This window comes from Melanaphis sacchari, unplaced genomic scaffold (genome assembly GCF_002803265.2).
Source record: "Melanaphis sacchari strain LSU unplaced genomic scaffold, SCAv2.0 Contig78_pilon_pilon, whole genome shotgun sequence".
NCBI lineage: Eukaryota > Metazoa > Arthropoda > Insecta > Hemiptera > Aphididae > Melanaphis > Melanaphis sacchari.
The window spans coordinates 59616-87541 of NW_020271554.1; the positions used below are offsets into that span (position 1 = coordinate 59616).

At 32.8% G+C, this 27926-nt stretch overlaps 1 protein-coding gene across 1 annotated transcript in view; it reads right to left on the reverse strand.

The window, feature by feature from the left end:
* Positions 1-27311, reverse strand: part of LOC112601451 — a 41363-nt gene extending 14052 nt beyond the window's left edge. The window contains 1 exon segment of the mRNA XM_025349094.1: positions 26879-27311. Coding sequence (XP_025204879.1) covers positions 26879-27167 — 289 coding nt within the window. The 5' untranslated portion in view covers positions 27168-27311.
* Positions 27312-27926: the final 615 nt, after the last annotated feature.

The window sequence follows — 27926 nt, forward strand, 5'->3', positions numbered from 1 at the left end:
TTGTAAGTTTAGTTAATATTGTGATTTTTTGGTATGAACGTAATTTAATGTTTTAATGATAAATAATTGAAAATCAAAATACTTTAAATAATATCTGTTTAATATAATATTTACACATATAGGTATTAGGTATACATATATTTTTTCGTTATAAAATATAAAAATATAATATTTTTACTGTACCTACTCATGTTATTGTTATAATATTAAATATCGTTCATATTTTGTTAATATTATGTAATTATAATTAAAATAAATATACATTCATATTTATTTTTTAAATATGTGCTATAAATATTACAATTTAGTGCGTTAAATAATTATCACTTAATTGGAATGAGTTATTTGTTAATGCTCTATTAAATAAAAATATATAACTAGAACATATTTATTTTAAACTCAATAGTTATTACCAATGATGGTAAAAATAATCAATTTTAAAAATTATTGTTTTTAGATAGAAAATAAAGTTATTTTAACTATACTAATAAATAATAATTAATGGTTTTTTCGAGGTCATAATTTATTTAGGTTTCATTTCTCATCGTTTTAATTTAAGGCATACGAATTCTCCTTAATGTTAAATGCGTTATATTAAGATTATTTTATCATTATTAATTATATTATGTTCTTTAATAGTATTTAAGTTTAAATATGATAAAAGTGTAATCAAATAACCGATTAATAGTAAAAATTTTAGTTTAAGCTATAACAATATGAATAATATTTTAACTATATTTTCTTTTTAAGCAATATTTATGTTTTATTTTATACATTCATAATTTTCGATTTAAATAACAATACATAGTTAAAAAGTCAATTTGCATATTATGCTTTGAGAGAGGCTTTTATCATTAACATCATCTACCTTGTAAAATAAATAATTGCATGGCCATGTACCACACACTTATACATAAATAAAAATAATCGTTTATGTATTATATATAAGTCGACGATTTTGGTGTCTATAAAACTAGTTTAAAAATACAACTTGCGAAGACGTGTTAATTATAAATTATACAATAATTTCAGGTTTTTATGCAATGCATGAGTAAGTGGCTAATCATGTGCAAATAAAAATACAAGAACAATAATTATTATGTCAAAACTTTTTTAATAAATTTAAAAAAAATACTGATTCGATATAATATAATTATAAAAATAATTTAAATGAACTGTATAATGCTACGAATTGTATATATGTATTTTTAAAAAAAAAAAAAAACAAAAAAAAAATGAATCCTGAAAGTGACAAGCAAAAACTGATTGAAATCAAAACAATAAATAGGAACAAAACAATTATTTTTTATTACTTGTCTCATGTCTGGACCAAATACAATAAAAAATATTTATGTAGCTTAACACAGTTTTGTTAGTTAGCCATTTAACATATAATTCATATTTCATAAAGTCGTTTCAAGTAATATTTTTTTAAAGGTACCTATGTTAAGTATCAAATTTGAAACTTCATAATATAAATGCAAAGGTGTTACACACGATTATCGCGATTGTTAAAACATTCTATTCATCATACTATTACATTATACGACGAGGCAGATAATATGACACTTGGATATATATCGTACGTTATATTTACGTTATCTTCGGCAACTTATCTAAATGGGAAACCTCGTTAATGACATGTCCGATTTCATAGGCTATTTTTGGGATTCAAAGAGGTGTACGTATTATATCTTACGGAAACCATAATATAAATATGCACATTTAATGTTCATATAATATTTTGAAGTCTTAAAAGCAATCTAGATTGGTTTCTTAAACATGCCATTGCTCATAATATTGTTAATTCCTTTTGTAAGCTTAAGCGCACATTTACTCAAACTATTATGATTTTTTTTTGGAAATTTTACATTCATTTATGATTATATTTTCAAATATTTTATGTTTTTTGTTTTATAAGTAGTGGTAAAAATTTTTTTCTCAAAAGCAGCAAAATTTTATTTTTGAAAATTATAAAGCAGATGATTTATTCGAAAACGTTGATGTATTGAATTATAATTCGAACGATCAATTACTATACGGTATTAACGATCTACTGAACATTTGTATTCATCAAATAAAGACGCGATACGAAAAAAAATTAACTTGACAATAAGTATCGATCTAACATATTATAATACGTATACCTATTTTATCATTTGCAAAACATGTTACGATACGGCCAGTGTCATCGTTACTCGACAAATTGCAGCATGTGTTCGACACAATCATCTGAGTATTTTTATTTGTCGTTGACCGAAAAACTCAATTAATTATTATCCAGACCGGGCTAACGCGTGCTCATGTCGCATCCACTCTTGCCCGCGGGCCGAGCGTCTTCGCCGCCGCCGCCTCTGCATCTCATCATCTTTTCACGTGACCGTCGCCGCCGCGCCGTTAACGTCGTGTATAGGTGTAGATAATAGGTATATATACATCTCGTAAAATATTATACTCGACACTATAATACGACTAGGGGGTACCTATATATAATGATAATATTATATACTATTACACCATAATACAGTACTGTAGCTATTACTACTGTAACTACAATATTATATTATATACTATACGGCGCGGGTTCGGTGAACTCCTCACCGCGCCGGCCGTCGTCGCCTGCAACTACGGCGCACGCACAGTGGACGTTCTCGTATGTGTGTGTCTATAAAAGGCATGGATCGCGTACACGTCTTACGCGTTATGTACTGCAGTGGAGTCGCGAGGACTGAACGGGACCGGTCCGTCTCGGGCCGACCGGTAAGTGTGGTTGTAGATATTCTACATAGGTACACATAGCTAGTGCACACGACATGATCACAAACGCGACGGTTGACGAGAAAGACCAGAGATAGAGACAAACCACTCTCGCGGGTACGGAGAGAGACAACCTCTCACGGCGGCAGGAGAAACGTATAGAGATGGAGCGAGAAAGAGAAAGATTGATAAAGAGGGGAGGGAGGGGAAGAGAAAGGGAGATAGATACATAGAGAGAGAGAGAGAGAGAGAGAGAGAGAGAGCGGGAGAGACGTTGTCTCGGTGGAAAGAAACGGCGTCTGTGTGTAAACGGACGTGATGCGATTTCGAAAAATATAATGTCTACGTCTTCTCTCCGCATAATATACTTAATCGTAATCCTTTTGTCGCGCAGGCACCCGAATACCGTGGGAAAACGATCCGACGATTTCGACACACCGTGGCGATTATTAACGGGGTCTAAGTAGCTATAGGTTACTCTTCTGTACGAATAATGTTTATACCTACACATTCCACAATACCCGGGGTATGTACGTAAAGTATAGCCGCAAAGTTGCGGGCTTAATACTATCATGATTTATTTTGTTTTCTGTGTTTCGTTACTGGTTTTTGTTTCTCCGGCGTATCCCCTATACAAACAATAAATCCGGCACGACGAGTAGTTGCCGATACACGCGAATCGCGAAACCGAACACGTGCGCGTCACGAGATGACGGCTCGAGGTCGGGCCGCTTTTGGCAACGTACGCGAGTCAAGAACTATTTTTACTGCTTCAATCGACTGGCCTCGCGCAAATCAAATGCGCGAAATGTAAGTCAAAAGATGTGAAAACATTATTATTTTTAGACGATACGTAAAACCTCGTGATCAGCACAGCGCGCGATCGCTGTCGTTGACAGCGGATTAGTGGGCCGAAAGTTGAATAACGCGTGTGGATAGAAATTGCAGAAATAATGTAAATGCGCTGACCTAGTTTTTTTTTTTTTTTTTTGCAGTAACACACTAATACATCTTATTAAAAATTATTTCAAGAAATTTTCATATATCGATAGGAAACGGGAACACGAATTGTAACTAATTGCATGATTAATTATTTAGGTAGGTAGGTATAATGGTACATTTTTGATTTGGAAAAAACCGCGACCATTTAATCTAATCATGTACTATTTTAAACGAACGCGTTCATGGACATTGGAAACAAATATTGTTCTTCATCAGTAAATACGAGTAGGTACTTATCATATACCCATATAATATAACATTTATATCATTTATCTATGATCAGAAAGATTATTTGAACAAAAATTTGTTGCAATAAAAATCGACTTGATGTCGTAAAAATATAACTGAAACTTATCAATTTTAACCTTATTGCTATCGCTTGACATTAATCAATATCGTTCAACCATAATTATAGGTACCTATAACAAACAATATAGTGGGTTGTATGCGTGAATATTTTATGTGCATAATAAGCTAATGAAATGTAGGTAGGTAATTAGTACAATACACTTGTAAGAAGTTATAGTCGTAGTAAATTATTCAAATTACTTAAAAATATCTTTTTTTTGTGATTCGGTATGCTCGAGTATATAAATAAACAGATTAAAAAAATGTAACTATGTCATCCCGAATTTTTATGTTTATTTTGGCGCCAATGTAATTAGGGAAGTCTACTCGTGTAAAAGAAAACCGTCGTAGTTTATTTTTTATTAAAATATTTCATATTAATATATTTATTGTTAGCTTGATGCTCTAATTAATTACGTATCCTTAAAATATAATATTGCTTGTGGCTAACGGTTTATCCGTTTACAGTTCACACTTTAAAATTAACACGGACCGTTAAAATAATAATTAATAAAATATTTTTTTTGTTTAAAAAATATTTATGTTAATATCGGTTATTACGATTATTCATGGATGGTTTGTCTAGCAGAACCATAAAAATGATTTTCTACAATGTGTTTTATACGCTAATTCATTTTTATAAACATTTATAATATTATTTATTATATTCTATTCTAAAATGTATTATTACTGTACAATTCCGTTATTTTATACAGATTATATAAACTTAATGTAACTAATTATAATTCAACTGTTAAGCATAATTAATATATTTGTTTTTATATTTTTTATTTTTAACTTGTTACAAGATTTATGCTTGATCTAAAGCCAAATCCGATTTTTGCAGCACACTCAAAACTAAAATATAGACAAATATTATTGAAAGAATGGAAAAATTTAATTTAAAAATAATCTGAGTTCATAAATGGTATCAAACATGTGAACGTTATATTATATTGATCAAATAATTCAAACACTAATAACGACGATAAAATGTATTCAATTGTGCAGTGACAGTCAAGATTATGTCTGGTCTACAATTATTTATATTAGGGCCCAGTGCCTACGGAGTATTTATAAAAACTAAATGTGACTCACGCATTAATATTGGTAAGCTCACCTAGCGTATTCTATACTAAAAGATGTAAAATTGTGGTTTTATTAAAAAACGCAGCATACTAGTTGAAAACAAAACAAATAACATTATAGTGTCAACATATAATTTAATGGTGATTGAAGATAGTATTGTAGAGTGTTAGACATTAGACAGTTGTGATACACATCAGTATAATATATTTTAGTGTGTCAATCGTCGATAGACGATAATAGATTCCATTTTTATCGAAGTTTCCGTTTTCATTTATACGAATGCCTGGTACATGTGTGTATATCATTGTATACATTATTTTAGCATTTTACATTTGAGTATTTGACATATATTTAATAAACGAGTTTAGTTTAAAAATTGAAAGTAATTATTACTGTGATTAAGAGTAAGAAATGTATATAATAAATTGTTTGTACTCGACTAGAATAAAAAGTTAGATAACCATAAGTAATGAGAATAACTAATAACAGTAATAACTAACAACTAATATTGACTATATGTCCGAGATGAAGATTGAACTTGAACGTTCAACTTAGTTTCATGCTAAAAATATTCAATATTAAAGATACAGTTTTTTAATAAAATGAACCGGCATATTCATTGGTAAATATGTAATTTATACATAAGTTTATAAATATACATAATATATTTACTAGAAACTCGTTCTCCGGACATAGAATTTTCTATATGTACGTGTATAAATTTGTACTATTTTCTAGAAAGATTGATTTTATAATAATTCACGTCAAGAATGATTTACGTGTTCTTTGCGTTCATTCACATAATATAGTCGAGGCGTTAAAACGAGTTTAAGTATATTATAGTATATTATGTATATATTATGTACACTAGTTTACTTCGAGACTTAATCCCGTGACATTGTTTCCCATAGGAGTGTATCAACGAGGGTTAATGAAACCAGTGCTTCGAGTCGACGAAAAGCAATATCCATAAATCGCGTTCCTTATAGGCGGGGTTAGAATGGTTTTAGGGCTAATTGAATACGAGGTTTACGCGACAGTAAAACCTAAATGTGATACTTACACGTGTGTGCACACGCACTCGCGTATCTGTGTGTGTTGCGTGTGTGCACGTAGATGTAAAAATGATTCACCCCCGCTACACTATCGTCCGTGCGGTCTAAGATATAAAATGTGCTACGGAAAAACGATCCAAAAATAACGCCCCATAGAGACGTTTCACCACAGTCATCTGTCCAGACAGTTTTTGACTTTTGAAACGAAATATACCGGTATATTTAACTCGATGAATAATTATTTATACATTTTTTATTTATCAATGGAGGGACTATAGACTTCAATCCTCGCGTTATTACACAGTATTAAAATATAAACGTTATATAATATATTATAGAGTAGCGTTTCAAACACATTCGAGAAACTCATAGTGATTTAACTTGATATTAATTTTTGTAAGTATCTAACGCTGGTTGGTTTTTCGTTTTACAGCATTCTTGTATTTTTTTAAATCGATTCAAAATTAAATCTTAACTACACGCAATAGCGATGAATGTTGACATGTCGTGTAGTTAAGAGCTGTTATCGATGGATAAATGAGCCTTATTATTTACATCCAGCTTTATTTTATTATTTGTTTAACAGTGAAGCTGTCGATTGTCTGAACGGTTCTGTACCGTGAAACGGCATGTTTTTGTTCTCGTTAAAATTTTAGCTGCATTTCTTTCAAGCGCAAACGTGAATGCCAATTTGTACGTTAACTGCGGATATTTACATAAGATTGACTGTGGCCCACGCAATAACCAGTGATAGATATGAGAATATTAAATATAATGAGGATAATTTTTACGACATTTGTCCAAGTTAATACACACGCCTGTAGTCCTTTATTGTAAGCTATATTCGATGGTTCGAGTGGGAAAACTCTTTAAATTAAAATTGTTTTTGACGTCTCAAGGTCTGGCCACACAGTCGTACGATATATAATAGGTACTTATTCACATTTGACCAATGGGCATTAAACACACATGTTCGTTAAAATTTGGTTTTAAATCTTTAAGAACGCGCAAAAGATGAAACAAAAACAGGAATTTCGTGGCGTAAATGTTACGATGAATACGCAAGTGATTGGTGTATTATATCGCAATGTTATCGGTAAACGAGTGGTATAAAACCGAAACGCGGTATACATTCGTATATGAAACCATGCGATCGTCTCTCAGAGGTGGTCGGGTAAAAAAACGTGATTCCCATTCGTTCGTGTAGACTCTCCACGTCCACCGCTTTTCAATAGGTATTCAACACTTCTATATATGTATACATACATACATTATAAGCATACATACCAATATAGGCCTGTCCCTCTATACATATATATATATATACAAGCAGAGTTTACCGGTCGGTCGTAAAATAACTGCGTTCCCGCTCTTCTTACACGGAACCAATTAAACGAGATTCTTGTGCTCGCGTCATCCGTAGCCGATATTACTACTACTACTACTACTACTACTACTACTACTAATAATAATAATAATAAATCTGACCGAATACAATTTTATTGTTAGTAAAGCAGCTTTTTATGTCGTTGATTTTTTACCGATGGCTGATGTATACGTGGTGCATATACCTAGCATCATGAACGATGAACCGTAAGTCAATATAGTAAGCCTAAATATAATAATACAAAATATGACAATAATATATTAAGTGCATTTGGTACGCTGGTGTGTATATTGTGTATTCTTATATTATATAACGCGTAAGATTCTACTGAAGTTGTTTGTTACGTGTGATGCCAACTCGACGTAGATGGATGGCTAATTAAGTGGCCAAAATTAAAATACACCCACGGAAGCTGACAAATTATCGATGACGGGGTTACACGCCTAATTGAACCAAATTATATGTTATGTACGTTTTATGCACGTGTCATAGTTTAATTTGCGCAATGTCATCTATACCGGAACCATGGTTACGATGTGGCAAACGAACACCGCATAATATATAAACTTACACGTTACCTATATATATGTATTGTCTTGCCGTGTACTTACAATGTGGGTGCGCTATATTATTATGTTAATACCTCTAAAACAACCAGGCAGATATTAAATTTTAAAGTGGCAAATAATTATGATTAATGAAGGGTAAATGTAAGACATTTAGACATAATAATAGCTACACGCAAAATTTAAGTTTTCGTGAAGTGTTCTTAAATGTTAGCGTAATAATAATATACTATTGATACGAAATAATGCATTCTTAATCGAAAATTTTTTCAACGTGATTCTTTTCATGACGAGTTAAATCAATATTTGAAAATACTTTGCTATATATCCTGTTACACTGAAACACGGATGATTGAGATAAAGACGTTTGTGATTTTACTCCTATTCTTATATGTCAAAATTCACTAGACATACGCGTGTTGGCTTTTAAATAATATTATTATAGTAAGCACACTCGATATTTATTCTATTCAACAGCATGAAACAAAGTAGGTAACTTTTAGTCAGATAAATAAATATACTCGTGGACATATTATTATTATTATTATTATCATTACTATTGTATAGACGGTGTCAGAGATATGTCCGACGTTTTACAGTTATCATGGAATATACCGATGTAAATGCAAACAAAAGAATATCAAATGTTTGTTTTGAAAAAAATGTCTTAGTTTCTATAAATATATATATATATATATATATTGCGTATTCAAATAATATGCTTCGGTAATTTTTAATTTTTGAATCGCCTGGATTGTTGACAATACCTGATCTATGATAATTTATTATTGTTATCGCTTTTTTAAGCACAATTATTTGCGAAATCACAAGAAATAAAACAACAAGTGAAAATAAGGAAATAAACAATACGAGAAGAGAATGGCGAAACGAATCGATCCGGGGTGTTGAATTATTCTATATAGTGTATTTTGTACAGGAAACCGAATGATTAATACAAATGTTCTATGTACAATAAATATTTTCTCATCTAATTGTGTAATTTATTACACCGTAATAATTGCTGTAAGCAAAAAAAAAAAAAAAATTTCAACAGGCAAAAAAAAAAATCAATAGAACGTTATTGTTTTTAGATATTTCAAAGAAGCTATTCCATATACTAACGTACATATTATTATACGATATCAACACGCTCATCGTCATAATGTATAGTAAAATATAATACACAATGACGAACCGTAATATTTCTCGAAGCTTGGGGAGTCGTGAAAACTAAAAAATCGCGATTGTCACGCGTGGTATACGTTTTACACACACCCGTCTGTACGCGAAAACAACGTATAACAACATATTAAGGGCTATTTGATGATGGCCCACGGGATGTCGAGCATAAAAACGTGATAATCATAATAATATTATACATTATACATGTGTGTGTGTGTGTGCGTGTGTGTGCTCGTGGAACGCGTCGTTTACAAATATATTATGTTCTTCTTTGAGAGCGAGGAGGTATTTTGCCCGTGATAATTTATTGATATTATGTTGTAAAGTCGGTCTGAGGAAAATATAAGACCGCTACGATTTGTTTATTTCAATGCGTGTATTCGTTCATTATGCTGTTATTTCATTATTTATTATTACTACGGGGTATAAAATACGTAGATATTCTACGCGAAAAATGCGATGTACGCGTATACAATGCTTTATGTTTTATTACAAGTGTTATATTATACAACAATAAAAAACTAATCTGATCAACACCAACAGCGGCAGCAATGGTGACGCGTAAGTATTGTATGCGTGCCTATATTATACAATAGCTATTGTGCTGCTTCGATACTGTTGGGTATGCTTCAAATGCGAAAATTAAAATAGCAGACGACCGTAAAACCGGGCAACCGATCATTCACGCGTACACAAATCTATAAACTCTGCCCCATATACACACGAAAGCGAATTGGTAGTATAGCAGAATTAGTATAAAACTGTAAAAAAATATTAAGTCCTCAAGACAAAAATTGAAACGAAAAAAAAAAAAAAAACAAACAAACAAAGGTGTTTCCAAGTAGAAACGTCAAGGATAGTGTTTGACAGTCACGAACCGCCTCTAATTTTGAGACGGCGCGGCGTCACGCATTAGTCGACGGTGTCACTATTTTTCGTCCGTGGCGCTCCACGTTGTTTTTGTATTATTATTATTATTATTAAACAAGAAGTGGACATGTTGTGTGTGTGTGTGTGTGTGCACATTTTAACAGACGACGCCGTATAGTAGAGCCTTGAACAGGATTTTTGAATACGAATCTGTGGTAGAAATCGCACATAGTTGAATAGACAAACACGATGATATTATACCAACAGACACCAAGATATTTTATTTGGCGTGTAAGACGTCACTTAGATTATTAGGGTAAAGATTACACGTCCTACTCCGCCGGTTTTCGAAAATAAAATAAATGTGACCAGGGTTTTATTTTTTATTTTTTACTTGTCTAGTAATTAAGTACTAACATTACAACTACTGTAATTAACGAGGATTTTGGCACTCAAAATGTTCGAATTATTGCAGTCTTCACTTCTGTAATATTATTGATAACAAAATTAAATACATTATTACTGGACCATTTTTGCTTCAGCTCCGAGAACAATTTATCAGTATTATTTAACTAATGCATTCAGGAATATTTGAATGTTCTAGTGAAGATTTATGGGATTTATAGAGGAGCGATGCTTCTTGGTTCCGCCCTTGGTACTAAACAGAGTAACGGAATGTACATTTTGGTTTTATTGTAAAAACACTTAGTGCTATTGAAATAATTAAATTAATGATAAAAAAAAAAAAAAAATAATAACTAAACGAATATTTTTTGTCCTGAGAACACGAAGGAAACTAAAATAAGAATAATTAGACAGACAGCTGTAGTAGAGCCGTCACTCGTTAGTAGTATAGTAACGGACGAGTAAAATGTGTTTTGAATATAATATAATAACCATATATAACTAGTTATATATATATATATATACATAACTTTTTTCAATAAATTATTATTGTGTGCATAGTATATATTATGCGTTTGCTTACTTTAATAACAAATTCGTATCGTTTTTCATTTACAACGGAACGAATTCGACGGATTTTGTTTTAATAACAATCTGATTTTTATTATGTGAGACGTATTTATAACCGTTTAGAGCAACGTTCAAACATGGCAAAATCTAAGAAGCTGGTTTTTTTTTTTATTTGTCTAGACGTCTATATAGTTTATAGTATTGTACAGTCGTAAGCGTTATTGTAAAACGCTTTTATTCAAAGAAGTTTAGAACTCTTGGATTGTTTCACTGTGTTTTAAATGAAATAGCTGATCTCTCAAAAACAAATTAGACAAGTTTAAATCCATTGTGATCGCGGTTTGACAAACCGTTTTATATTGTTTTTTTAAAGTACCAATAATACTTATAAAATGTTTGAAACCGTAAGATTTACGTATGACTGTATTTTATATTAATAATACAACAATTAAAACGAATTCCATTCATAATTTCATTTTGTGGGTAAGACCAGAAGAAAGAGAACCATCGTTTGACATACGGGCGGCATATTGTGATAAAATATGAGACAGGACAGATGGTCGGCAGTAGGAGTATGGCACGTGCTATGGTTCGACGGCAGCGGTTCTAATGATTTACATTTGCTCATATTGTATCATAATCTTTTATGACGTTAAACGGCATATGTATTAATATAATATAAATATATATATATAGCCACATAGGTACATATTGTTACATCGAAATCGATCCAAAAAAAGAAAAAGAGAAAATAACTATTATTAGTTTAATAAAACAGGCGTATTTTTCATCATACGAAAAATTATATAAAAATTATTTTTAAGATATGTGTGATAGACAGTTTTCGTATAATATAATAAAGGCAAAACAAATATTAACTATAATACGTAAACGAATAAAAATGAATTAGCGATTTTAAATAACTAAGAAATAATTATATAAATTCAACTGAAATATTACACTCATAATTTTCAAATTTATAAGCTAGTAATATTGAGTGATTATTTTATACAACTCAAAAATTTAGCTGGTCGTGAAAAGAAGTTATAACACATAATGTGCTTTTGATTGGCGTGCATGAATAAAAATATGTTATAATTGTTAATTCTGTCAAATAACTTTTAAGCCCATATACTCAAAAGTCATAAAATAAACAGTGCAACAGTACAGAAAAAATAAATAATGTTTCCATTAATTTGTCACTTTTTAGAATTTATTCTGAACGTAAAAGATAATCTACTTGAAATAACATAATTTTGATGATTTAATAAATCAACGCGTTTAGACCCACACGCAACCATCGTAATATCGTATAATTAAGAAGACGTAACAAGTATATTATTATCACGCAGACGTACACCATATGATTTCAAATAATACTTATAATATAAGTATACACATATTATGTGTAAATTACATAATAACATTCTCTTAATTATTAACAAAATAGATACTGTTGATAATTATTAATTCAAAGACATAGCAGTAATATGATTTTATGAATATTATTTCATAAAATTTGATACTTAAAACATATTATACGCATATACGTTTTGTTTATAGTCATAGCAATTTTTTTTTAGTTCATACTTTCTAGCGATAACGGTTGTTCATACGAAACTATAATAAATATCATATTATAATATTGTATCAGATTTCATATTATATTGTTGGACGAGATGGAAACAGGGAACCGAATTTTCGTATAGTTCTTTTCCCATTCTTTCGGCAAGTACTTATAGATACATAGGCACTTCGATATAACTGCGCGGACGTGTTCCCTCTCGATTTATGATTTTTGCGCCACTTGAATTTGCGATTACCACCAACCCCGCGGTATGTGATGTAGTAAGTTATACTATATAGGTGGTGTACATGTGTTCTACCTATATATAGTGTACATAAGTGTGTATATATACATCGTATTGGCAGCGAACACTCGATATATATATAAAAAAACAAACTCCTAACAATTCGCATCACGAATTATCTCTCGTGGCCGCGCCTTCCCATCGAAATCCCGGTATTATATATTATATAAATCGCACGCACACTGCACAAGTGTTAGTCCCCCCCCTGACGATTTTTTTTTCGGCCCCCCCGAACCACGGCTCGATCGTTACGCGTTATTGTTCTCTCGCAACGTATTGGGGCCGAACCAAACAACCCTCGAACCACGAAAAGGTGTTCCCCCCCAAAGCGCGGCGTACGCGGTATGTATAAATGCATAGAACGTGTACACGTCACCTGGGTACTGATTTTACGATGCCATGTGTTTAGGGGCGAAGGGTACTACAGCGATCGGTCATGAATGACGTGTCATCGTGTGAGTGTGCGTAAGAGAGAGAGAGAGAGAGACAGAGAGTGTGTAATACGCACTTTAATACACACGTCGATCCCAATTGTATTACAATTTAATGCGCTATTGTCGTCGAGCGTATGTCATAATGATTCCGTTGTGCATCGCGCGTGTTTCGTCCCGTTTAATTTCACGTGTCGAATTTTCGGGCTGGACTTCCGGACGGACGGCCCTGCCCGGTCGTAAAAATTAAACTTTTTGGCGGAAATGCCGCGCGTATTTCATCGCTACGGAACCGATCTGTGCAGAAACACACATAGCGGGCATGTAATGTACACTGCGCTCCCACACCCATACCGTTAAAACGCGTAATATTATTATTTCATTATTTATTTAATATAAATCAATTCGAATAAATTACATTTCTGCTAACTCATTTTGACCAGAACTCAATGAAAACTGGTTTTCGTGCGTGAATTTAATTTGTCACCGCGTGTGACAGTATAATAATATGTAGGTATCAAACCCATATATATATATATTATATTGTATGAATGTATGTATGTTATCTCTTCCTTCACACATTCGTCGTATTTTATACGCGTTTTTAAAATGTACAGAATTGAAAACCACTAGATATAATATTTTTTTTTAGTCATTACTCGTTGAAAAACTAATTGAAAAGATTCGTCAAGAAGTCGTATTTTTTGTCTACGTATTTTAATATAATAATAATAAAAAAAAACAAACGTGACTTAAAGAAAATAAGCCATCGTTTTTTTCATTCGAGCAATCGCATTACGTATAGCTTATAATCAGTGCGGGATTTAGAACAGGTACCGTCCTAGGACCTTTAAAATATGCCACCCCTACCTCGAGAAAAAAAATGCAGTATTTATTTCTCAAATTCGTGGATTTACTTCTATGTTTTTTAAATATAAATATAAAATATATTATGTGATATCAATTTACGCAGTTACATAAATGAATAAAATATTTATAAGATTTTTTTTTTCTATTTCTTATAAAATTTGCCGCCCTAGGCCCGAGCCTAGCGGACCGGCGGACCTTGGCGTAAATTCGGCCCTGATCATAATATACGTACGTAATATAAACGAGCTGTCCGGTTTTAATCACTACCGCGGTAGTGTCTGTACGGACGGTTAGGTTCGTTTAAAAAGTTACTCGGATTAAGTTAGTATATCGTACATATTTATACGAAAAATAAACGAGTGTATTGTGTATAGGTACGCATAAATAAGGTACGTACCTATATATTGACGCACATCGATACGTTGCCTCGTTAAGCCATTGGTGTCGTGTAGGTACGAATATTTTCCGTATTGCAGATACCAGCACTGCAGGTGTTATACGCACAATGTTTTGAGTATTTTCAATGCGGACTCGTTGTGTGCGCACTTCCATTTATTTATCAGTTTCAGTCGAATATACACTATAAAGGTACAAACTATAGGCGTTTGGTTTTTCTTTTATTACTTCTTTATATACACATCGTTTTGGATATTTTTCTGATATTACGTATTGTAAAGTGGTAATGTGTTTTGAAAAGAATGTATACTACGGAGTATACGGTGCGTAGTATTGTACGACAAAAATCGACTTTAAATGTGTATAGTAAATTACGACCAATGCGCGCGATACACATAAAAATGTATCGTTTATATATATATATATATATATATATATATATATATAAATCGAACGTATTTTTATATTATAAATAACAAAAAAAAATAACCGTTTACGTACATTGCCGGGTCGGTCGGTTGGTGGGATACAATTTTGACCCAATCGAATAAGAAAATATTACAGTATGGCTTACGTGACCAATTATTGTACTATATAATATATATATATTGTGTATTATATAAACGGTGTCGTGTACAACATGTAATAGCAATTTTTGAAAAGATTTAGGTAGTTAGAATCTGAAGAATAAATATGAGTACAATGGAAGTTGGTGTGTTAAAGGAAAAATAAAAACGAAGGTGCTTATAACGACGTTCTGACGTAATCTATTTAAGACAGAAAAATATAGACAGGGTATTGAGAGAAAGTATATAATATAGTATATATACAAGCGATAACTGCGCTCATATATTCCCATGTATATAGTATATTATTCAGGTATATGGGTTGTACTCTATTACAACAAGTGTTATTGGACGTGTCACATGTAGGAAAGGTAGACAATATACTATTATATAGAAATAAAATTTAAATGTAGTGTGTACATATAATAATAAAACGATTTTTAAACTTGTTGCGACATATTATACGCAATAATGCGTTTGAAATTTATATACTCGACAAAATCGAATTTTCAAGAATTTGTTTTCTTCTTTTCATATCACGGTACAGCACATATGCCGCCACTGCAACAATATTTCGTATTGTTCGGTTGGTTTATAACATATTTTTCTAAATTAAATACTGTTGCGGACAAACGCATTCAAGGCAGTCGAAATCCGATCTACTTATTACACGCGCACGATTTCTCAGAATCAAAACGTATAAGAATATTGCTGACACGCACACACAACTGCATAATATTATAATTTACCACAAACTTACATGAATTATTTGAAAGCGTATATACTCTATGTATACTGTACGCACAATTACACAACGATCAGCGTCGAACGTCTTCTTTGCGTCAAACTTTAGCGACGTCACGATATTTTGTTTACTAACACGTTAATTTCAAGATCACTCGTGATTACTAGCCGAAAAGGTTGATGGAATATGATCACGAGAAATGGCCTTGTCAGACATTTGAGTTTAGACGACCCCGCATTTTAGTAGTGTACTCGACACAATTGTCGAACATATGTAATTATAATAAAAAAAATTAAATAATCAAATTATGAAATAAATTCAAACTTATGGTGTATGACTTATTATTATTATTATACATTGCAGAAATAAATACGAAAATTGACCCAGTGATCATTTGCTCTCTTGTCCGTCGGCTTTGTTAATTCGTTTATTTCTTGCGGTGGAGCAGGAAGAAGCATTAAGATAAGAGTAAAAAAAAAAAAATCGTTAAAAATACAGTTGAGTTAAACACGATGTACACACACCAAGACGGGCAATTATTATAGGGTCAGTAGACCGTAACAGTATAATGAAAAAAATATCAAAAATCTTTCGTGACATTTCAAAACGGACAAATCGAAATCGGACGGAATAATACACGGATAACGTGAAATGGCGACATGGTAATTATTATTATTACCAAACCGGGTATGTGGTGAGACGAGACTAAAAATATAGTACCTTCACGAAAAAAAATGCACATTAATTGCGACGATTATATGCGCATTATTTATACAACATAGGTACACCGATACACTATTTAAGGTTCATCATGGTCGACGTTTTCAATTATAATACATTTACTTATGTTACATAACGACATTTAGACCACAACTGTCGGCCTTCTTCAAAGCCACACGCGCCCGGGCACAATAACGCACACGCGCACAGGAAGTGCGATAATATTTAAACGAACGCCATACGAGTCATCGTATACCTACGTTACAATGGTTATTCACCTTTCCGCCTTTCCTCGGAGAATGCCCAGGTGTGCATCTCTCGGGGCGGGCGGCGGCGATGTGCATCTAAGAATTTTCTTCCGACGCCTACGCGCACAATGGACGGGTTAGAAATTCTCAAGGTAAAAATAGAGCTAGTCGTGGTCCTCCTCGACGTCGTCATCGTCGTCGTCGTCGGACCTCTCATATACCTGGATGGCGGCGACTGCAGGCGAGTAACCCGTAAACGACGAACGTCGTATTATTGTTGTTGTTATAATATTATGTACCCGCGGCGAGCATTCTACGTACGACCATAATAAAATAAATATATATAATAATATAATACACGAGACGTACGAAACCAGTTCCCTATCCTTAAACATTATGGTGTACAAAGGATTCCCAAAACGCGGGGAGCCAGGTCGATGTAATCTTGAAAAATGATCGTGTGAATACCGAATAGTAGTATAATATCAGTATGATATTTTATGCGTGCACGTGAATGTGTGGGATGGGAGGGTGAAGTAATACTACGACCCGAGATGTATGCGCCTTTACACCCTATATTAAGTCGTGGAAACGAAACGATTTCGATTTGTTGTTGGAATTTAACGCGTTAGGTTACGATCGTAATACCACTGCACCACCTACAATCATTCGAATGAATACAAAATGCACGAGTGTTATTTTTTATCATTTCGTGATACGAGTACGCTGTGTTTATTATTATTTAAAGTTCAACATTTTAATCGAAATATAATACATTTTGTTTTGAAAAAATAATTTTCCAAGTGGATGAACAATATTTTTTATTTTATTTTTTTCACGATCTAGGTAACTAGTTCAAATATGTAATTGATTATTGACTCAAAGATGAATGCAAAAATAATCAACAATCGAGACGTTTGATAATTATTTCTTGAACTTCAATGAATAAATAAATAAATATAATAAAATATATCTAAATACAACAGTTAATTATTAAGAAATACATTTTTGATAAGGTATACGTTATATTGCTATTTTAAGTCTACCACAATAATCGTTTTATAGATATAAATAATCTTAAAAGTATTTTAATATTGTTAAATTTAATTATATATTTTATTGATTAAAACGTTAGGTTTTCGGACACATACAGTTGTATCATATAATTATTATAGTATTGTATATATTATAGAAATTGTTATTTGAATATACTTGGGCATACAGACACAGAAATAAATAACAAATCAAATTTTTTTTTTTTTTAAGGATTTTATTTGTTCTTAATTATAAGATTATAATATTATTATTATCTGTTCTATGAAGAACATTAATATAATTAAAGAAATATTAACCATTCTTAAATCTTATTATATGTATAATTGATTATACTTATATCATATCATACGATTATTTGAAATGCTATAGGGTTTTATTTTTGATACATTTTCATTTAAATACTATCTATGAGTCAACTTTCTACTAATTAGGTCCTATTATGGTTTTATTTATATTAAATAAATAGCTATTAAGTATGTTTAATTGATATATAGATAGTATGAATGTTTTCTTTAGCTAAAAATAATTGAGAACATTAAAATATTTTAATTGATTAGATTTAAATGGTAACTTTTAACAAATTTCTATTTTTTTTTCTATTGCTATTAAAATACAATTTACCCAAAAATTGTAAATTCATAGAAAATATTTTATTATAATGATAATAATTTGAATTGTTGGTATTAAGTTTTAAAAAATTACAATGAACTAAATATTTTTCTTTTTTATGTATATTTATAGACTTTTTTTTGTGGAATGAAATGATTTAAATTACACAAGAGGTTTTTTTTAGTGTTTTTTTGAAATCTGGTAGATGGGGTGTAAATGATGAGGGTTATTTTCTAGTGTCTTTGTAATTAAATTGGTCTCACAATAAGTTTTGTGTCTTTCTATATGCCCTCAACAGGAAGAGACTACGGGTGTTTGGTTACAGCTGTAGCACGTTAGTGGGGATCATCTCGGAAACGGAAGCGGCGACTACACCAGACTCGTGAATGGCAACCAAACGCAAAGAGCAGCACTCGAAAAATAATATTGAAATGAACTACATTACTACATTACCGGAAGCGGTGAAGATGATCGAAAAACCTCGGTTTAAAATTTTAACAAGTGCGTCCAGATTGTATTCCATTTACATATATTCATTCGTATACAATGAGGCCAACGCGTTTTTAGAGAACACTCAACCTTAAAAATCAATATTTAATAGCAAAATATGATATCTTATGTGCAAAATATATTTTTTGAATTTATATTATATTACTCTAGTTATAAACCGCATTTATGTTTCGAATTATTGGAGAAGAGTAGTAATATTTTGTGAAAACATCGTTTTCGTGTTAAGTATTGCTAATTCGTTTAAAATTTTAGGGATTTTAATATTTTTGAGAATTGAATACAGTGTACTAGGAAATTTTTGAATGAGCAGTTTATTCCGGTGAATTATTTTAAATTTTGTGTTGTCAACAAATTTCTGTTAAAATTAATTATCGGTTAAGCCGAATTGTATTATGCAGGCTGGATTACACATTTAAACGTGTTTTGTTTCATTTTAGAAATCTGATTATTGTTTGTCTGTATTTATCACGTAAAGATAACAATGTGTAGTAATTTAAATGTTTAAAAACATAATAGTATTTAATGTTAAATTGTTTATTTTTATATACTTATGTACGTAACAAGTAAGTATACTTTTTGTTTTTGAATATGTCTTTAAAGTTTGAAAACATAAAGGAATTATACTGTGTATAGTAATTAGAAATAATATATTATCTTACTGTTAGTACATTAACCACCGAACAAGACATTATATATATTGTAAATCATTATTTTATGGTAGACTTAGAAGTCCTAGAAATATTCTTACGAATACAAAATAATATATTTTACCGTAGAATATATTTTTCATTTTGTGGTTATTAACTGTACAACCGAATACGGAAACGAAGCAGCACATGTTGGTATTTGTTTTAACTTACACATTTTAAACCGCCCTAGGTTAAAATATAACGTACATACGCGTAATAAATTATATCTTACACAAAAAAAAAAAAAAGAAAAATCCCGTAGGTTTTTACTAAGAATTTTTACAATAACTGAATCATAAACTATTTCCTCTATCGCTAGTTGTCTTATTAAAATCATTTATAGCGATTTATGCGTGGATTTCGATGGAAGCGCTTCTCGTAGGTAGTTATAATCGTTACAGTGTCACGCGTTTTATTGTACTATTCTCATAAAAATATAGTAGTGCGTCGATTGTCACGAAAAAAATATACCCAATGAGACGTACTCGTGTGAGATGTTAAACAATCTTAGACATCGTGACGCGTTATCATGGTCGGTTTAATCCGTTTTAACGGGTTAAAACTTGAAACAAATGACATTAATATTCGAAAAATTACAATTTTTACGATTATTATTATTATTGTTATTTCGTTCTTTGAAACGACACATCCGGAGACGACGTCCACGGCACGTCGTTAAGAGGGGTCTTCGCTGTTGACGACGTCTCAAACGCGCCGTGTCCGCGTCATCTAATATAACTCAGCCAGAATTATATTATTATTATTTTCATTCGTCCGCTAACCACGGCTGTAAATCATCAACAGCAAACCAGTCGACGATTATTATTATTATTATGACTATTAAATTATAAACAACTGGATGTTTCACTTTTCACGGTACATCACGAACTACATAGGTACACCACCGACTGATGTATAACGACGGTGTTCATACCGTTGGCACGGAGAATGCGGTCATCCTTGAAGTTCGGCAACGTCGGCGAGGGAATACCCGGGGTGGGTCGGCGGGGGCGTTGGGTCAGGTTTCGTGTTTCGTCAAAGAAAAAAATATGCGTTTTCGCGGTAATTGTTACTACTCCGGGGTTCCAATATCCACTCCGGTGGAATGTTTACGACCCGAAGACCGGTACACGTATATACGCACGACGATGCGGTAATCTGCCCGGCGGCGCTATCCGGCGCGATCATCACCCCCGCAGAGAGACGCTACATTAAAAATACGACCTCCTAGAAGTACTGGGGGTACAGGGCCAGGGGTCTGCAGCGCCGCACTCCGCTTGTCGGTTGAGGTCATCCAACACAATGGAATCGGTCGAATAAAATGGAAACGGATAAATTTGAATTTACTACGTATATAAAACCATATAATATTGTGTTGTACATAATATAGACACACATTCTTGTTTCGGACGCGTATATTCACCTGCAGCAGTGTTTGTGCCGCTGCCGTTGTCGTTGCGTGCCGAATTCGTCGTTGCACGCGGGAAAAAATGGCCGTCCGTCGAAGGTCGTTCGGCTACTGAATGGACAACGATAATTACACTGGGAAAGGTAAAATAAACGGTAAATGCATTTTTAGTGTATTATGCGATAATCGTCACGGACTTTCGAAAAAAAAAAAAAAATAATGATGGCATAGTGTAGGGAGATCGTAGGAAATGCAAACGAACCGTCGACGACGGTTTAATAGCGATTTATTTCGGGGACTAAATGGAGCACAGATGGCAACGGCAGACGGGTTTTAGGTCTAGATTTTGTACCCAATATTTATCCAGCTGGCTAATGCAAAACCAAGGCTTTGTTTTTTTTATAATATATTATAAATTATAGTAAACGCAATAGTCATGAAACGTTAAACATTTTGAGCGTTTCAAGTATAAATGAATTTATGCATACATATACTGCAGTATAATGGGTATACGAAATATACTAACGCGATGCCGTTATATACAAATATATGTATGGCTATTGTTTTCAAAAATTATCTTTTCACTTCAACACTCAAAATAAACAAATAAATATGTTTTAATTTTAATTATTATAATTGCTGGTAGGCTTATTTTTTAAGTGTGATATGAACATTTTGTTTGATTAACTTCCGGTAGTCATAGTAACCGAACGTAGTGGAAATAAATAATATGCCTCTTGTATTTGTTTTTTTACTTAGAATCAATGATGAACGTGCTTAACGGCAATTTTTATGTGATCCCCTTCACAAACCTATTAACGTAGGTACCATCTCCCTTTTATAACGCATTCATAATCATTTTTAACCATATTATCTGTAGGTAAAGAGAAAACGTTCGTTTAAAATATACATATAAATACTAGAAGGTTGGGTATTCGAATATGAATAAAATATTAATTCTATAGCTTTTATTTTAATCATTTTCGTACATCGGTACATGTACGAAAATGCGTGAATGGTTTCAATATTGCTTTCTTATAATTATTTTGACATTCAAACAATTATACGGTTTCTAACTGTATACTCGTATATATATAATATTCTAGTATACAAAGCACACGGCGTATCTATTCTATTCATCCCTTTGACTTACACCATGTTGATAGTAACTTTAGTGGTTTTTGAAAAACCTACACTAATATATTATTATGCATCAACCGTATATTTTTACCCCTTTCAATACTTGCAAAGGTTTCTCCATATATTTATAGCATACGCATTCCACTCTCAGAGGGTGACAGAGATATAGTTTACATATTAAAAAAAAAGAAATTACATTTTTTTACCAGGAATTTCGTTGAAACCCAATCATTTCAATGGTAGAAAAGAGTTGACGTTTATACATTGTAACATACCCTGTTCACCTATGGTTTCCCAGCATCACGAATACGGCTTCTGTTGTCTGCCACGTGCACATATTCGTATACATACACACACAAACGCGTACACTACGAAATACACTTTTACACAGTTAACAAAATAACTCGATGGAAATGAGCAGTACCCGAGTGTAATGCTATGTCACACGACCATATACCTACGCCGGACGAAGTGTTGACGAACACTGTGTATTAAATGAATGTATGCATTTTAATTAACGTCACTCGCGGGAGATGCGATTAGTCTTGAAATGAACGTCCAAGGCTAATGGACGATAAAAATTAAACAATAATGACAATAATAATAATAATATTCTGGAACCGTCCTAATGGCGTCTGACGTAGACAATAGCTGTTGTATTATAAACAGCTATAATCTCGTTAAGATTAAAAGTCGAAAACTACTGTCAACCAACATTCCTACCCTACTGGCGTCATTGTCTGGTTTTGGTTTTACATTAGTTCTTAACGGTCTATATTAAGCTATATAAATCATTGAACTTTATGAAATTCGGATGAACTGATAACTGATATATAAACATATGAAGACAATTTATTAAAAATAAACTATGGGATACAGTGGAATGTTGTGCACTTAGAGGACGTCACACATCAATTTATTATCTACCTCTGTCAAGGCACGGAAAATATACTTTTTGTGAGTATATACATTAGACCTAAAATAAATTAGTACGTTATCGAATCAATAGATTTAGTAGGTGTCTGTATCGTAACGTTGAAGTCTTTTCTTATATTTTTATTTTATAACACTATTTTATTTTTACAATATTTTCATTAAAAATCATACTTAATACGTTCAAAGTATAGTTATTTTATGTGTTTTTAGTGAATAAAAAATTGTTCATAGAAACAATGAATATAGTGTTTAAATAATTTCTATTGATTATTAGTAAGTATTAAGTTATGCACATTAATTGATATTTAAATTTAGCATTAACAAACAAATGTTTAAATTTTCAAAACAAAAAGACATTTGCTATGTATAATAATTATAATTTGTAAAATTTACCTAAACATGTTACTTTACAGTTCAAGAAAATGTAATTATCCATACATTATGTTCAATAATTACGGACGCGAACAATTTAAGGTATTGAATAATAAACTTTTATGCAGTTCTAAGAATTTACAATTCGAAAGTTCATTAAATATGCTTCTTGGTAATTTTGACAAAGCGTAACTGACAATAATAAGTGACAAATGACAATTAAATAACTTACGTATGTTTAAATATTAATACTAATTTTTGTGAGCATTAAATTTTTGCAAAAAGTCATACAACATAATAAGTATCTACATTTACAATAATCACTTAATAATGTATTATACATATATTATTATTTAATAACACTATGTAACAATAAAAGTATTATAACAACGTTACAAGGCTGGTGTTAGTAATTTTTTACACACGAATACAATTAAATTTATAGATAAATAAATATCTATTTAAAAAAAAAAAAATGCTGCCCTTGTAACGGCTCTAGTTATTAATGTCATATAGTAGACTTGTGTCAATTACGCCCTAAACCGGCCCTGAGTACATAATATTATATTGTGTCAAAACTGCATATTATTATGACATATTATCCATAGTGTATAATATTATATCAATATGTATACTACTATTGCAAAAAAACGTTAAAAAGAATAATGCTCGAAATTGCGCTGAACCACGTATTCACTAATTGTTCTTTAATGAATTTTTTTCGTATTTTACATGTTATTATACATCATGTCTATAATACGGCGCTTATTCGATGTAAATATTGTATGCGGCAAATAACGTAAACGCAACACAGTATCAGCACGATACGCGCGCGTGACCTACTGAAATTTGTAAGTGTGCAATTATATTCATAACCACGACGATGCAAAATCTGACGGCGTCGACTGTTCCAGATTCGACTAATTATAAATTCATTTAAACGGTCATCCATCCGGTCCGTTTTGTCCGTTAAGAGTCTCCGAATTCAAAGGGTGTTGTTACTCCCTAGTCACTACAATACGACGCCGGTACATAGATCCGGTTTATTTATTATTATTATTTTTTTTTTTAGTGAACCCCGTTTTTATATTATACATACAGCCCTGCTGTTTTTAATAACCGACACCAGCTGCACTGCTGCACATTGCTGGTTGGCATAAACCTGTAGTCGAAAATAATAAAATAATAATAATAATAATAAAATAAGGTTGGAAATATAACCGTCATACCGTATGATTGCACATAGAGTATACAAACAGCATACAATAATATTAACAATAATAATAATAATAAAATATATTATATGAAATATATTTTGAATGTAGGTACACAATAATATGGCAAGTTTTTGAATTTTCGTCGGTTATAACCAGCACCGAAACCAGTTTAAACATCGCCATTTATTGTCATGCGCTGCGGTCGTACGGATAACACAATAATTATTGTTGTGTAACGGACAACTATAATACGTGGTGGTGTTAATTGATTGATAAAAGTTTTCCTAGGTCATTTTTAGGAGGCGTCTTGTTCTTAACACGATTGAAAAGGAAATGTTATGTTATATGCACCTATATACAGCAGGTATACAGAATAAATGTTTTTACGAAGATGTTTTATTCGAAATCTCTCAACATTTCCGGTATTTAAAAATATGTAAGTGTCTAACAGTGGTTTATGTGGTCAAATAGAGTACGTTCTTTATATTATTTAGTAATATTTACAGTGATAACCTTGAATTGCACATTTGCACCTGAGAAAGTAACCTACTCTTGATCATATTCCCGATGCTGCCTGTATAATCAAATAGGTACTGTACATATGTAGTATATCAAATATAATGTTCCGACATGTATTTATTTGTTTCTAATTAGTAATTACAACTTACTGATATACTAGTATAATGCTTTTTTTAACCGTCCTTTAATACCCATTAGTTATCGGCGCTATTGCGTACGGACTTATCTACTTAACCATTAATTAACTTTCGACGTTGATTCAGTTGTTTTATAATTTATTTAACAACATATGATGATGGTTAAAAAGCAAAACGAATAAAACATACACATACCTATGGCACGAACCATCCACTATAGACGATCAATAAAAATTATATTATAAACACTCGTTGTTCGGCCCAAGTTGTTTCACGCCATTCGGCGTGTGAACCCCGAAATATGCTCTTATGTTATGGGGACCGGATTTTGAAACATATGTGAGTGAGGTTACTGTGATGTAGACGATTATATGTTGATGAAACAAAAAAAAAAAAAAAATTAAATAAATCGAAGGGTACGATTTTGGGTATGTATCCTCTTCAAAACGTGTTTAGTATTAATAGTCTTACTCTCGACAATCCCGTTTTGTTCCCGCCAAAACCATAAATATAATAAAATTACGTCGTTACGATATTATTATTGTCCATTCAAAAGGTTATTAAAAAAAAAAAAAAAAAGAACCGAACAGAGTCAACAGTCCAACAGCATAGCGTCTATGTACATATAGTTTATAATATGTATAAACCTACATCGTATTCGCTAACATTCGTCCCTTGAGCCCGTTTATAAGCATTTACAGATTTTGTTTTTCATCTGACACGATAAATATGACGAATAAGTACCAGTAAAAAGTCAAACAAGAAGCTTCGAGTACTTACTATAGATACCCTGCACGGGTTTCTATGATCAGGTACGAGAATCGTTTAGAAAAAAAAAAAAAAACAAGAATATACCATCTGATCTAACCGGTGACGCGGTATCAAAATGCATGTCACAGTCTCGCAGACGACTATTACCTAACTATTACTACTAATTACTATTACGGTCGGTAGTTCTTTCTGAGGGAGAGTTGCGCTATAGTAATGTTTTCCCGAAATCACACCGTACTACCTGTTGATATAGGCGTAGGTACCTACTACTAGAGGTAAACTCGATGTGTTTTGTAGCGAAACACACGTTTTTGGCGACAAAAATTTTTTTTTCCCGGGGAGGCGACCGGCCCTTAACCCCCGTCTCGCGTTCGAGGCGCCTGCGTCGCTATGTACTGCGCGTAAACTTAGTGTGTAGACGAATTTTCGGACTTACGGACTGTGACGGCCTTGGGGTCGGCGTTGTCCACCAGGTGGCCGAGGGCCTGGACGCGGCGCTTGAGGCCCGCCGATCTGGTGGCCACGTCGGCGAGCTGGTCCCGGAGCTCGCGGAACACCTCGTCGGCGAGCGCGGCCACCGAGGCCATCTGCCGGAGTGCGTTGCTCAGCGCGCAGTTGGTGACGGCGTCCAGCTCGCGGTCCCGGATTGTGGGCACGCCGTTCTCGTCGTGAAGCCTCACCCGGCTCAGGTGTACCGGGCCGACGGCGCGTTGTACGAACGGCATGGCGCGCGGGAGCACACCTCTACGGTTAGGTCGCAGACGGCCGCGGTCGGTCACCGGGCGAGTGGTCGGCTGACGGCTGTGGCCGGCGTCTCACGACACTTCATCGCACGCACACGACACGATAATAATGACGACGATAGACAGCGCGCGATGCACACACTGAACACAGATGAACACAGACGAACACGTCCACGGCGAACGGTGGCCGGCTGATTACTGAATCCGCTGTCGCGCCGTGCCGACGGCGGCTTAATGTCGTGCGTGTGACGGTGTACGCCGCCGTTTTTACTGTTTTGAAAATCGGCGGCGGCGGCGACGAGACGTTCAAACGGACCGGCAGGTTAGCCAACAACGCAGAGCCGGTATTGTTAGGTATAGGTAATAATAATAATAATATAATAATAATAATAATAAAAATCGTATTTTATAGTCGTTGTACACTATTATATTATTATTATCATCTTTCGTACAGTGCATTTATGGTGCATTGCGTCTGACATTTTCTAGGAGGGAGGCAAATTAATAAAATGTGAAGATGTTTTAATACATTTTATTCGTATTACATTATCGTGTTTGTCATTATTACTTGAATTATTACAATTAGGTAACAAATTCAAAATTCTAGGGAAGTACCCCCTCACGGCCAACTACTGCATGGACAACACAGACCAATCGTCTGCCTGTAACGCGTTAGGTTAAATACAATGATTTTATTATTTATCTGGTTGTAACCGTGCTTAGGTGAGATATTATTATGCC